This window comes from Myxocyprinus asiaticus, chromosome 37 (assembly GCF_019703515.2).
Source record: "Myxocyprinus asiaticus isolate MX2 ecotype Aquarium Trade chromosome 37, UBuf_Myxa_2, whole genome shotgun sequence".
Taxonomy (NCBI): domain Eukaryota; kingdom Metazoa; phylum Chordata; class Actinopteri; order Cypriniformes; family Catostomidae; genus Myxocyprinus; species Myxocyprinus asiaticus.
In genome coordinates, this window is record NC_059380.1 from 23362010 (window position 1) to 23374927 (window position 12918).

General features: G+C 39.5%; 1 protein-coding gene across 2 annotated transcripts in view; it reads right to left on the bottom strand.

Annotated features, from left to right (window-relative positions):
- Positions 1-12918, bottom strand: part of LOC127427630 (adenomatous polyposis coli protein 2-like) — a 53700-nt gene that overhangs the window by 16578 nt on the left and 24204 nt on the right. For both annotated transcript variants that reach the window (XM_051675304.1, XM_051675305.1), the window contains exons 3-5: positions 8067-8157; positions 6969-7233; positions 801-909 (exon numbers count right to left, since the gene is read on the bottom strand). In XM_051675304.1, the coding sequence (XP_051531264.1) occupies positions 801-909; positions 6969-7233; positions 8067-8157 (465 nt within the window). The remainder of the gene's footprint in view (positions 1-800; positions 910-6968; positions 7234-8066; positions 8158-12918) is intronic.

Below are 12918 nucleotides of genomic sequence, written 5' to 3' on the forward strand. Positions count from 1 at the left end.
ATTATTTGCTGACACAGATTCATTGTATTTAAGTGTCAATCAAAAACCCAAAACAACATATTGTTAGTCTGGTAGGTAAAGTTTATCCAAAAAAAAAAAAAAAAGGTGCCTGAGGTTGTTCCTGGCAGGTTTCTCCACCTTACAGGCTCCACGTTGTTAGGATTAGGGATGGGGGTGGGGTTAGGGCATCTGCTGCCTGTCAGGAATAAATCCAGGCACCTTTGTACAATGGCTAATTGACACTCATCCTCATGCCATTCCAAGCCCAAGTGGCTTTCTTTTTATCTGTGGAACACAAAAGGAGGAGTTTGTTTTTGAGAACGTACTTGAGAAAGAATTGAGAGCTCAGTGATTAACACCTTAAATTTATTTTCCTCGCACAAAGCACATTACTTCAGAAGACTTGGAATATACTGTAGCATACAAGTCATATGGACTACATTTATGATACTTATATGGTGCTTTTTTGTCCTTTTTGGAGCTTGTCAGCCCCTGGTCACTATATACTGTCACTATAAGGACAAAAGCAGCATGAACATTCTTCAAAACAACTCATTTTGTGTTCCATGGAAGAAAGAAAGTCATAGGGTTTGAAATGATATGAGGTTGAGTAAAGGATACATAATTTTTTTTGGGGATGAACTATTTATTTCTGCTTAATAGCTGATATTTCACCCGATGGAAAAAAAATCTGATCTAGTTTTAAAAGAATCTGTGGTCATTAGATACAAACCAGGTGACCTAATTGTTGGCTACAGATGCACACAGTCCAGTCAGTGGAGGATGTTGAGGCTTCTTACCATATCAAGCCGCGGCAGTTCTGCCAGTCTCTGAGACAAACCCTGTAGTTGTGAGTAATACCATCGCTGCTCACTCTCTTCTTTCTCTATTTCTCTCAGCAACATGGTCCTGAAACACACATAGTACAGAACACATAGTCACACTCCTGAAACCTGAAATTACGGTACTCTATCTATATGCACTCAGGACCCTTAAATTGCTGTGCACACAAGTATTGAAACCTAAACATAAACGGATGGTCTCTAAATAGTATTAAAAGCTTGTCTTTCTTGTCCCATTCAAAAGTCAGCAACTCTCACTTTCTAGGTTTCCATTGTGATAGCAAATTTTGGGCTAAATATGAAAGGTAGCTGAGAAGGGGAGCAAAAGAACAGTCAGTGCAAGTGGAATATTTTAAGGGGAAATGAAAATGCAAACCTGACATTGTTGAACTCTATGTACTGGAATATGCAGCTAACGATGACTGGAATTTTCATTATACTCTCTTTTAATAACTGTATTTCATAATGTTGATCTCTTGCCAAGATGATTAGCTAATTCTAACTAATCTATATCCAATCAAAATAAAGTAAACAAGTATCAGGAGAGATCATAAACATCTATAAAAGCTTGTGTTTAACGTTTCTTAGGTGAGTTCCACAGCTGCGTCTGACGGAACCCCTGGCCGTATACTAATAAACGAGACAAAGAGAAACTGGAGTTCAGTTGAGTTATTAAGCTGCAGCATAAGTCTAGATATGAGATAGGTATTATGGTAAAATCGCTAGCATGCAGTGACAGAATACAAGATTCTCAGATTGAGTGAGTATTGTCTGTGGGCAGGATGCTGAAAACCTCTCAGCAGACTCTCAGTTGTAATGGGCTGAAAAAAAGGTACCAGCGGGCTGGGAAACTAGGAGACCAGCAGGTTAGTCAGGTAATTTACTTGGGTCAGTATGTAGAATTTCCATGACACCATCCATGTTTTTTATATATACAGGTGCATCTCAATAAATTAGAATGTCATGGAAAAGTTCATTTATTTCAGTAATTCAACTCAAATTGTGAAACTCGTGTATTAAATAAATTCAATGCACACAGACTGAAGTAGTTTAAGTCTCTGGTTCTTTTAATTGTGATGATTTTGGCTCACATTTAACAAAAACCCACCAATTCACTATCTCAAAAAATTAGAATACATCATAAGACCAATAAAAAAAAAACATTTTTAGTGAATTGTTGGCCTTCTGGAAAGTATGTTCATTTACTGTATATGTACTCAATACTTGGTAGGGGCTCCTTTTGCTTTAATTACTGCCTCAATTTGGCGTGGCATGGAGGTGATCAGTTTGTGGCACTGCTGAGGTGGTATGGAAGCCCAGGTTTCTTTGACAGTGGCCTTCAGCTCATCTGCATTTTTTGGTCTCTTGTTTCTCATTGTCCTCTTGACAATACCCCATAGATTCTCTATGGGGTTCAGGTCTGGTGAGTTTGCTGGCCAGTCAAGCACACCAACACCATGGTCATTTAACCAACTTTTGGTGCTTTTGGCAGTGTGGGCAGGTGCCAAATCCTGCTGGAAAATGAAATCAGCATCTTTAAAAAGCTGGTCAGCAGAAGGAAGCATGAAGTGCTCCAAAATTTCTTGGTAAACGGGTGCAGTGACTTTGGTTTTCAAAAAACACAATGGACCAACACCAGCAGATGACATTGCACCCCAAATCATCACAGACTGTGGAAACTTAACACTGGACTTCAAGCAACTTGGGCTATGAGCTTCTCCACCCTTCCTCCAGACTCTTGGACCTTGGTTTCCAAATGAAATACAAAACTTGCTCTCATCTGAAAAGAGGACTTTGGACCACTGGGCAACAGTCCAGTTCTTCTTCTCCTTAGCCCAGGTAAGACGCCTCTGACGTTGTCTGTGGTTCAGGAGTGGCTTAACAAGAGGAATATGACAACTGTAGCCAAATTCCTTGACACGTCTGTGTGTGGTGGCTCTTGATGCCTTGACCCCAGCCTCAGTCCATTCCTTGTGAAGTTCACCCAAATTCTTGAATCGATTTTGCTTGACAATCATAAGGCTGCGGTTCTCTCGGTTGGTTGTGCATCTTTTTCTTCCACACTTTTTCCTTCCACTCAACTTTCTGTTAACATGCTTGGATACAGCACTCTGTGAACAGCCAGCTTCTTTGGCAATGAATGTTTGTGGCTTACCCTCCTTGTGAAGGGTGTCAGTGATTGTCTTCTGGACAACTGTCAGATCAGCAGTCTTCCCCATGATTGTGTAGCCTAGTGAACCAAACTGAGAGACCATTTTGAAGGCTCAGGAAACCTTTGCAGGTGTTTTGAGTTGATTAGCTGATTGGCATGTCACCATATTCTAATTTTTTGAGATAGTGAATTGGTGGGTTTTTGTTAAATGTGAGCCAAAATCATCACAATTAAAAGAACCAAAGACTTAAACTACTTCAGTCTGTGTGCATTGAATTTATTTAATACACGAGTTTCACAATTTGAGTTGAATTACTGAAATAAATGAACTTTTCCACGACATTCTAATTTATCGAGATGCACCTGTATATACACTATATTGCCAAAAGTATTCGCTCACCCATCCAAATAATTGAATTCAGGTGTTCCAATCACTTCCATGGCCACAGGTGTATAAAATGAAGCACCTAGGCATGCAGACTGCTTCTACAAACATTTGTGAAAGAATGGGCCGCTCTCAGGAGCTCAGTGAATTCCAGCGTGGTACTGTGATAGGATGCCACCTGTGCAACAAGTCCAGTCGTGAAATTTCCTCGCTACTAAATATTCCACAGTCAACTGTCAGTGGTATTATAACAAAGTGGAAGCGATTGGGAATGACAGCAACTCAGCCACGAAGTTGTAGGCCACGTAAAATGACAGAGCGGGGTCAGCGGATGCTGAGGCGCATAGTGCGCAGAGGTCGGCAACTTTCTGCAGAGTCAATCGCTACAGACCTCCAAAGTTCATGTGGCCTTCAGATTAGCTCAAGAACAGTGCGTAGAGAGCTTCATGGAATGGGTTTGCATAGCCGAGCAGCTGCATCCAAGCCATACATCACCAAGTGCAATGCAAAGCGTCGGATGCAGTGGTGTAAAGCACGCCGCCACTGGACTCTAGAGCAGTGGAGACGCGTTCTCTGGAGTGATGAATCACGCTTCTCCATCTGGCAATCTGATGGACGAGTCTGGGTTTGGCGGTTGCCAGGAGAACGGTACTTTTCTGACTGCATTGTGCCAACTGTGAAGTTTGGTGGAGGGGGGATTATGGTGTGGGGTTGTTTTTCAGGAGCTGGGCTTGGCCCCTTAGTTCCAGTGAAAGGAACTCTGAATGCTTCAGCATACCAAGAGATTTTGGACAATTTCATGCTCCCAACTTTGTGGGAACAGTTTGGGGATGGCCCCTTCCTGTTCCAACATGACTGTGCACCAGTGCACAAAGCAAGGTCCATAAAGACATGGATGAGCGAGTTTGGTGTGGAAGAACTTGACTGGCCCGCACAGAGTCCTGACCTCAACCCGATAGAGCACCTTTGGGATGAATTAGAGCGAAGACTGCAAGCCAGGCCTTCTCGTCCAACATCAGTGTCTGACCTCACAAATGCGCTTCTGGAAGAATGGTCAAAAATTCCCATAAACACACTCCTAAACCTTGTGGAAAGCCTTCCCAAAGAGTTGAAGCTGTTATAGCTGCAAAGGGTGGGCTGACGTCATATTAAACCCTATGGATTAAGAATGGGATGTCACTTAAGTTCATATGCGTCTAAAGGCAGATGAGCGAATACTTTTGGCAATATAGTGTATATATATGGATTCAGTGGTATTATAACAAAGTGGAAGCGATTGGGAATGACAGCAACTCAGCCACGAAGCGGTAGGCCACGTAAAATGACAGAGTGGGGTCAGCGGATGCTGAGGCGCATAGTGCGCAGAGGTCGCCAACTTTCTGCAGAGTCAATCACTACAGACCTCCAAAGTTCATGTGGCCTTCAGATTAGCTCAAGAACAGTGCATAGAGAACTTCATGGAATGGGTTTCCATGGCCGAGCAGCTGCATCCAAGCCATACATCACCAAGTGCAATGCAAAGCGTCGGATGCAGTGGTGTAAAGCACGCCGCCACTGGACTCTAGAGCAGTGGAGACGCGTTCTCTGGAGTGATGAATCACGCTTCTCCATCTGGCAATCTGATGGACGAGTCTGGGTTTGGCGGTTGCCAGGAGAACGGTACTTTTCTGACTGCATTGTGCCAACTGTGAAGTTTGGTGGAGGGGGGATTATGGTGTGGGGTTGTTTTTCAGGAGCTGGGCTTGGCCCCTTAGTTCCAGTGAAAGGAACTCTGAATGCTTCAGCATACCAAGAGATTTTGGACAATTCCATGCTCCCAACTTTGTGGGAACAGTTTGGGGATGGCCCCTTCCTGTTCCAACATGACTGTGCACCAGTGCACAAAGCAAGGTCCATAAAGACATGGATGAGCGAGTTTGGTGTGGAAGAACTTGACTGGCCCGCACAGAGTCCTGACCTCAACCCGATAGAGCACCTTTGGGATGAATTAGAGCGAAGACTGCGAGCCAGGCCTTCTCGTCCAACATCAGTGTCTGACCTCACAAATGCGCTTCTGGAAGAATGGTCAAAAATTCCCATAAACACACTCCTAAACCTTGTGGAAAGCCTTCCCAGAAGAGTTGAAGCTGTTATAGCTGCAAAGGGTGGGCTGACGTCATATTAAACCCTATGGATTAAGAATGGGATGTCACTTAAATTCATATGTGTCTAAAGGCAGATGAGCGAATACACTATATTGCCAATATAGTGTATATAACTTTGGGTTATCACATAAAAATGCTGGATGGAAAAACAAAGATGCAAATAAAATGTTTAAATGCGCATTAAAACTTAAACACTCACTAGAGGTGGATACTTTTTTCATTTGGTAAGAAGACAAGCGTAAATCTACCGAACAAATTTCTAGATGTGCATCAAAAAAATCATATAACTGCATAATTTGCTCATAACTGGCATAACCAGTGGACCAATATCATCGCATAGTGTCTCAAATGTTGCTCGGGTCATTCTGAAATATCGTAGACAAAGTTTATCTTCAAAATAATTGGCTACTATTACCTACCAGAACTGGCTTACATGCTCTCGCTCCCCGACATTTCAGTCGCCACAGATCGCTAGCAAATATGAAGTACTAAATTACTAAATTATGAAGTAACTTATTACTTTTAATAAAAGAGCCACAAGGGTTAGGGTTATGGTTAGGATTTTTGAAGATTTCCTATGAAGTGACAGCTTTGTTTTCTTGAACACATGAAACACTACTTTATTTGTGAACTGTTTTTTGCGATATTCAGATTTTTCACATAAATACGCAACAAATAATATAATGTCATACTTCCCTTAGCATTTGTGGCACTACTTTGAAGGGGTCATGACAAGAGTCAAGAGTCAACAATTTTCCTTCAGTGTTTGCAATTTTGAAGCTCCAAAATCCACATAAAGGGAGCATAAAAGTAACCCATATGACTCCAGTGGTTAAATCCATGTGTTCGGACACAATATGATAGGTGTGGGTGAGAAACAGATCAATATTTAAGTCATTTTTATCATAAATTCTCCTCTCTGCCCAGTAGGGGCAATATGCATTAAGCATTGTGAATCACCTAAAACAGAAGAAGAAGAATGTGAACGTGAAACTGAAGTTTGACTGGAGATTGACTGGGCAGGGAGGAGAAAAAGAACTTAAATATTGATCTGTTTCTCACCCACACCAATCATATCACTTCAGAAGACATTGATTTCACCACTGAAGTAGTCTGCAGTACTTTTATTTTACCCTTATGTGGATTTTGGAGCTTCAAAATTTTGGCACCCATTCACCTGCATTGAATGGACCTACAGAGCTGAGATATTATTCTAAAAATGAAAACATGCGCATGTAGATGAAAGAAAGTCACACATCTGGGATGGCATGACGGTGAGTAAATGATGAGTGAATTTTCATTTTTGGGTGAACTATTCCTTTAAATTGGCCATCAGCCACCCTGCTCTTTTGATATCGGCGTTGGTATCGGTTGTTGAAAAATCTGTATTGCTAGACCACAATGAAACACAGCTAATGAGTGTTTAGGTGTTGTGATGATGTCACCTTTCTTTACAGAGATCTTCCAAGTGTTGGGCAGTCACGCGGAATTCTCCAATACCCTGATGAGGGTGCCCCGGGTGTAAAGCTGTGCCCTCTCCAGATGCAGACGAGGTCTGAAGGGACGGCGGGCAGACAGGACTCCTGGATCTTCCGATGCCGAGTCTCTCATCGCCTTCCACTTCCTGGCTTGCCATAGTCTCTGGAAATGCACGCAGGTTGTGAGGCTGGTACTTGAGCTCATAGTAGTTGGTCAAGTCCATATGCAGCTCTGGAGAAACAAATTGATCCAGATTGAAGATTTTTACTAGATTTGAAAACCAGTTCTTTCAGGGCAGCAAATGAATAGTGTAGAAGTTATTGGGGGGATCAAAGGTAAAATTTTAAAACATTGTTCATTGAATAACTTGAAAACAAATGGAAAAAATTATGATAGAAAAATACTAATAGACCATTAAACTGAGTGATTGGGGAAACGCTCTCCAATGTATAAGGTAATTATGGCCCTGATGCCACTAAAACATGGGAGCACTTGTACTACCTGCCAAGCCAAATCTCCAACATTTTCAACTATTTTAGCATATGTTAATCAGAAGGAATATAGCAGGGTTAGTTCACCCCAAAATGACAAATCCTGTCATTATTTACTTACTCTCATTTTGTTCCAAATCCATTTGATTTTCTTTCTTCCATGGAACACTAAAGGAGAAGTTATGCAGAATGTTAGCCTAAGTCATCATTCACTTTTTTTTTCTTTTTTTTTTTTTTTTTTACAATTAAAGTGAATGATGACTGAGGCTAGAAATCCCTAAACTCCCATTCTGCCTAAAATCATTTGTGTTCCACAGAAGAAAGAAGGCATACAGGTTTAAAACAACATAAGGGTGAGTCGATTATGAGAATTTTCATTTTTGGCCTTCATTTTGTGATATTTGTGATATACATGATATTTGTATGGCAGTTAAAAAAAAAAAAAAAAAAAGTAAAATATATTGTTCATTTAACAAATGCACAATTAAATAATAAGTGCAGTTAAAAGATACTGATAAATGCTAAAAGAACAGTGATGACTGTGTAGAGAATTCCATAGAATTCCTGAAGTACCTTTTAGCTGGTCCAACACATCCGTTCTGCCTGAAGAGGCAAGAGTTCCAGCCTCCTGCTCCAGTTTGCTTTGCAGCTGCCTCAGAACCTCCTATAACAGCAAAATAAACCAAAAAAAAAAAAACAAAAATGGGCAACAGTCAGTGTTTGCAGTGGAGTCCAGTTTGGTGAAAACAAACTCATACATTTCAAAGCATCTTTTCTCATAGATATTCCTCTCATGTCGAGGAAACAGGATGACCTCATCTTTCATATGCTTGCATCGGCTCTTTGCCAGTCTGTTTGAGGAGAGAATTTACTGTCAGAGTGAAAGCTTTAGCAGGGATTATGCTCAGCATCTGGGCATGTGGCATCATGGGATAGCAATCATGACCCCATGTATCACCTAATAAGCTCATGAAATCACTCATTGCTGGTCTGGTTTCAATTGTTGATTTTGTTTAAAGGCATCATTTACCAAAAAATTAAAATTCTATTATCATTTACTTACTCTTATGTAATTCCAAACCCATATTTATATTTCTTACTCTCTCTCTCTCTCTCTCTCTCTCTCTCTCTCTATATATATATATATATACAGGGTTGGGGAGTAACGGAATACATGTAACTGGATTTACATATTTAAAATACAAAATATAAGTAACTGTATTCCACTATAGTTACAATTTAAATCATTGGTAATTAGAATACAGTTACATTCAAAAAGTATTTTGATTACTGAAGAGATTACTTTGCATTTTATTGTCATTTGTTTAATTTAATATTTAGTCCTTTCAGATGGAAAACATTTATACATATAAATGATTCGATCCAAAGTGCTTCTGAACAGCGGTGAAACACTTTCTTATGATGTGTTACATTCATACGAGCAGACAGAGGATTAAGTTTGAAGTAAGTTTGGAGCAGCAGAAATAGAAATAAACCTAAATTGTCAGCTTTACGCTAAGATAAAATGCTATTTCTAGCCATTTTACATGCACATGTTACCAGGCATGAACATATTTTTATCAAGATAATTTACACTGGATTATAATTTCTAGTAAGACCTTTGATATTAGGGCAAAAATCGTATTCTTGATAATAATTTTTGTATTGTTTTCCTGTAAAATATCTAAAAATCCTTAAAACAAGATCAATTTTATTATCTTGTTTTAGAAACAACACTACATAAGATATTTAGGTTTTTCAGAAAATGTATTTTTAATGTGTATTTTGTCTTACTGTACTGGCAGAGTTTTTATAGTCAAAACAAGTGAAAAAATCTACCAGTGCTGAAGAAGTAATCCAAAGTATTTAGAGTACGTTACTGACCTTGAGTAATCTAACAAAATACGTTACAAATTACATTTTATAGCATATATTCTGTAATCTGTAGTGGAATACATTACAAAAGTAACCCTCCCAACCCTGTATATATATATATATATATATATATATATATAATATATATACACAGTTGTGCTCAAAAGTTTGCATACCCTGGCAGAAATTGTAAGATTTTGGCATTGATTTTGAAAATATGACTGATCATGCAAAAAAAACTGTCTTTTATTTAAGGATAGTGATCATATGAAGCCATTTATTATCACATAGTTGTTTGGCTCCTTTTTAAATCATAATGATAACAGAAATCACCCAAATGGCCCTGATCAAAAGTTTACATACCCTTGAATGTTTGGCCTTGTTACAGACACACAAGGTGACACACACAGGTTTAAATGGCAATTAAAGGTTAATTTCCCACACCTGTGGCTTTTTAAATTGCAATTAGTGCTAGATACTGAGCCATGGGGAGCAGAAAAGAACTGTCAAAAGACCTGCGTAACAAGGTAATGGAACTTTATAAAGATGGAAAAGGATATAACAATATATCCAAAGCCTTGAAAATGCCAGTCAGAACTGTTCAATCACTTATTAAGAAGTGGAAATCTCTTGGATCGGGGATCTCTTGATACCAAGCCAAGGTCAGGTATGCCAAGAAAGATTTCAGCCACAACTGCCAGAAGAATTGTTCGGGATACAAAGAAAAACCCACAGGTAACCTCAGGAGAAATACAGGCTGCTCTGGAAAAAGATGGTGTGGTTGTTTCAAGGAGCACAATACGACGATACTTGAACAAAAATGAGCTGCATGGTCGAGTTGCCAGAAAGAAGCCTTTACTGCATCAATGCCACAAAAAAGGCCGGTTAAAATATGCCCAACAACACCTTGACATGCCTCAAAGCTTCTGGCACACTGTAATTTGGAGTGACGAGACCAAAATAGAGCTTTATGGTCACAACCATAAGCACTATGTTTGGAGAGGGGTCAACAAGGCCTATAGTGAAAAGAATACCATCCCCACTGTGAAGCATGGTGGTGGCTCACTGATGTTTTGGGGGGTGTGAGCTCTAAAGGCACGGTAAATCTTGTGAAAATTGATGGCAATATGAATGCAGCATGTTATCAGAAAATACTGGCAGACAATTTGCATTCTTCTGCACGAAAGCTGTGCATGGGACGCTCTTGGACTTTCCAGCACGACAATGACCCTAAGCACAAGGCCAAGTTGTCCCTCCAGTGGGTTACAGCAGAAAAAGGTGTAGGTTCTGGAGTGGCCATCACAGTCTCCTGACCTTAATATCATCGAGCCACACTGGGGAGATCTCAAACGTGCGGTTCAAGCAAGACGACCAAAGACTTTGCATGACCTGGAGGCATTTTGCCAAGACGAATGGGCAGCTATACCACCTGCAAGAATTTGGGGCCTCACTGACAACTATTACAAAAGACTGCACGCTGTCATTTATGCTTAAGGGGGCAATACACAGTACTAAAAACTAAGGGTATGCAGACTTTTGAACAGGGGTCATTTAATTTTTTTCTTTGTTGCCATGTTTTGTTTTATGATTGTGCCATTCTGTTATAACCTACAGTTGAATATGAATCCCATAAGAAATAAAAGAAATGTGTTTTGCCTGCTCACTCATGTTTTCTTTAAAAATGGTACATATATTACCAATTCTCCAAGGGTATGCAAACTTTTGAGCACAACTGTATATATATATTTTCTTCCGTGGAACACAAGGACAATTTTTTTAGAATGTACCTGCCATTTTTTCCCCTTGCAGTTCCAATTAGTATAGAGACTGAAGCTTTCAAAATAAAAAAAATAAAAAAGGATGCAAAAGCACCTTAAAAGTATAATAAAGTAGTCCATATGACTCAAGAACTATATCACAAGTTTTCAGAAGCCACACCACTCTCAGCACTCTCACCTGGTCTCAGCATTATGAGCCAATTATATTATGGTCAAATTAGTCTGTGTAGAGTGATTTTACTCTGCATAGAAGCTGCATCAAAGCGTGTGATTACACAGACTTTTTAGTGACACAAAGAGGTGGCTTAAATGTATTTACACAGCATCACAATCACGGGAAACAATATATCACACTCTCAAATGTTGATTTTAGATTTCTGTGCAAAGTGGACCAAAGACGTACACCAATGAGCCATACAATGACTTTGTGTGATGAACAGACTGAAATGAAAGTTGTTATTCACTGAAAATCTTGACATCTGCCCTAGCTCTCCTTCGTTCATGAAAAAAGTTTGTGATGTCCAAATTGGGAACAAATCATTCTTTTGAGGTCCGACTTTTCAATGAATCAGTTGATCTGGTTGATCTTCACAAAACCAGAAATTTGACAAATGGGGGAAAAAAGGCCAGTAGCATCTAAATGTCTCCTTTTGTTTCCATGGAAGAAAAACAGTAAAAAGGCTTTGCAATGACATGAGGGTGAGTAAATAATTAAATAATTTTCATTTTTGAGTGAACTTATTCCTATAGAGATTGAGCAGCCGGAGAAGTGGATATGTCAACAACATGGATCGACTAAAACTGTTTTTAAATACAATGCACATTATGGTGATTTATAGCATTCTGAAATGCTGTTCTTCTCACACAATTGTACAGAGCAGTTATCTGAGTTACCGTAGACTTTGTCAGTTTGAACCAGTCTGGTCATTCTCTGTTGACCTCTCTCATCAACAAGGCATTTCCGTCCACAGAACTGCCCCTCACTGGATGTTTTTCATTTTTGGCACCATTCTGAGTAAATTCTAGAGACTGTTGTGGGTGAAAATACTAGGAGATCAGCAGTTACAGAAATACTCAAACCTGCCTGTCTGGCACCAACAATCATGCCATGGTCGAAATCACCGAGATCAAAATTTTTTACACACAACAGTCTCTAGAATTTACTCTGAGTGGTGCCAAAAACAAAAAACATTCAGTGAGGGGCAGTTCTGTGGACAGAAATGCCTTGTTGATGAGAGAGGTCAACAGAGAATGACCAGACTGGTTCGAACTGACAAAGTCTATGGTAACTCAGATAACCGCTCTGAACAATTATGGTGAGAAGAATATCATCAGAATGCTATTCTGAGATGTGAGCTGACACTGTTTTGGCGGCACGAGGAGGACCTACACAATATTAGGCAGGTGGTTTTAATGTTGTGGCTGATCGGCGTGTGTGTATATACATATATATATATATATATATATATATATATATACACAGTGCATCCGGAAAGTATTCACAGCGCTTCACTTTTTCCACATTTTGTTAAGTTACAGCCTTATTCCAAAATGGATTAAATTCATTATTTTCCTCAGAATTCTACAAACAACACCCCATAATGACAACGTGAAAGAAGATTGTTTGAAATCTTTGCAAATGTATAAAAAAAAAAAAAAAAAAAAAAAAATCACATGTACATTAGTATTCACAGCCTTTGCTCAATACTTTGTTGAAGCACCTTTGGCACCAATTACAGCCTTAAGTCTTTTTGAGTATGATGCTACAAGCT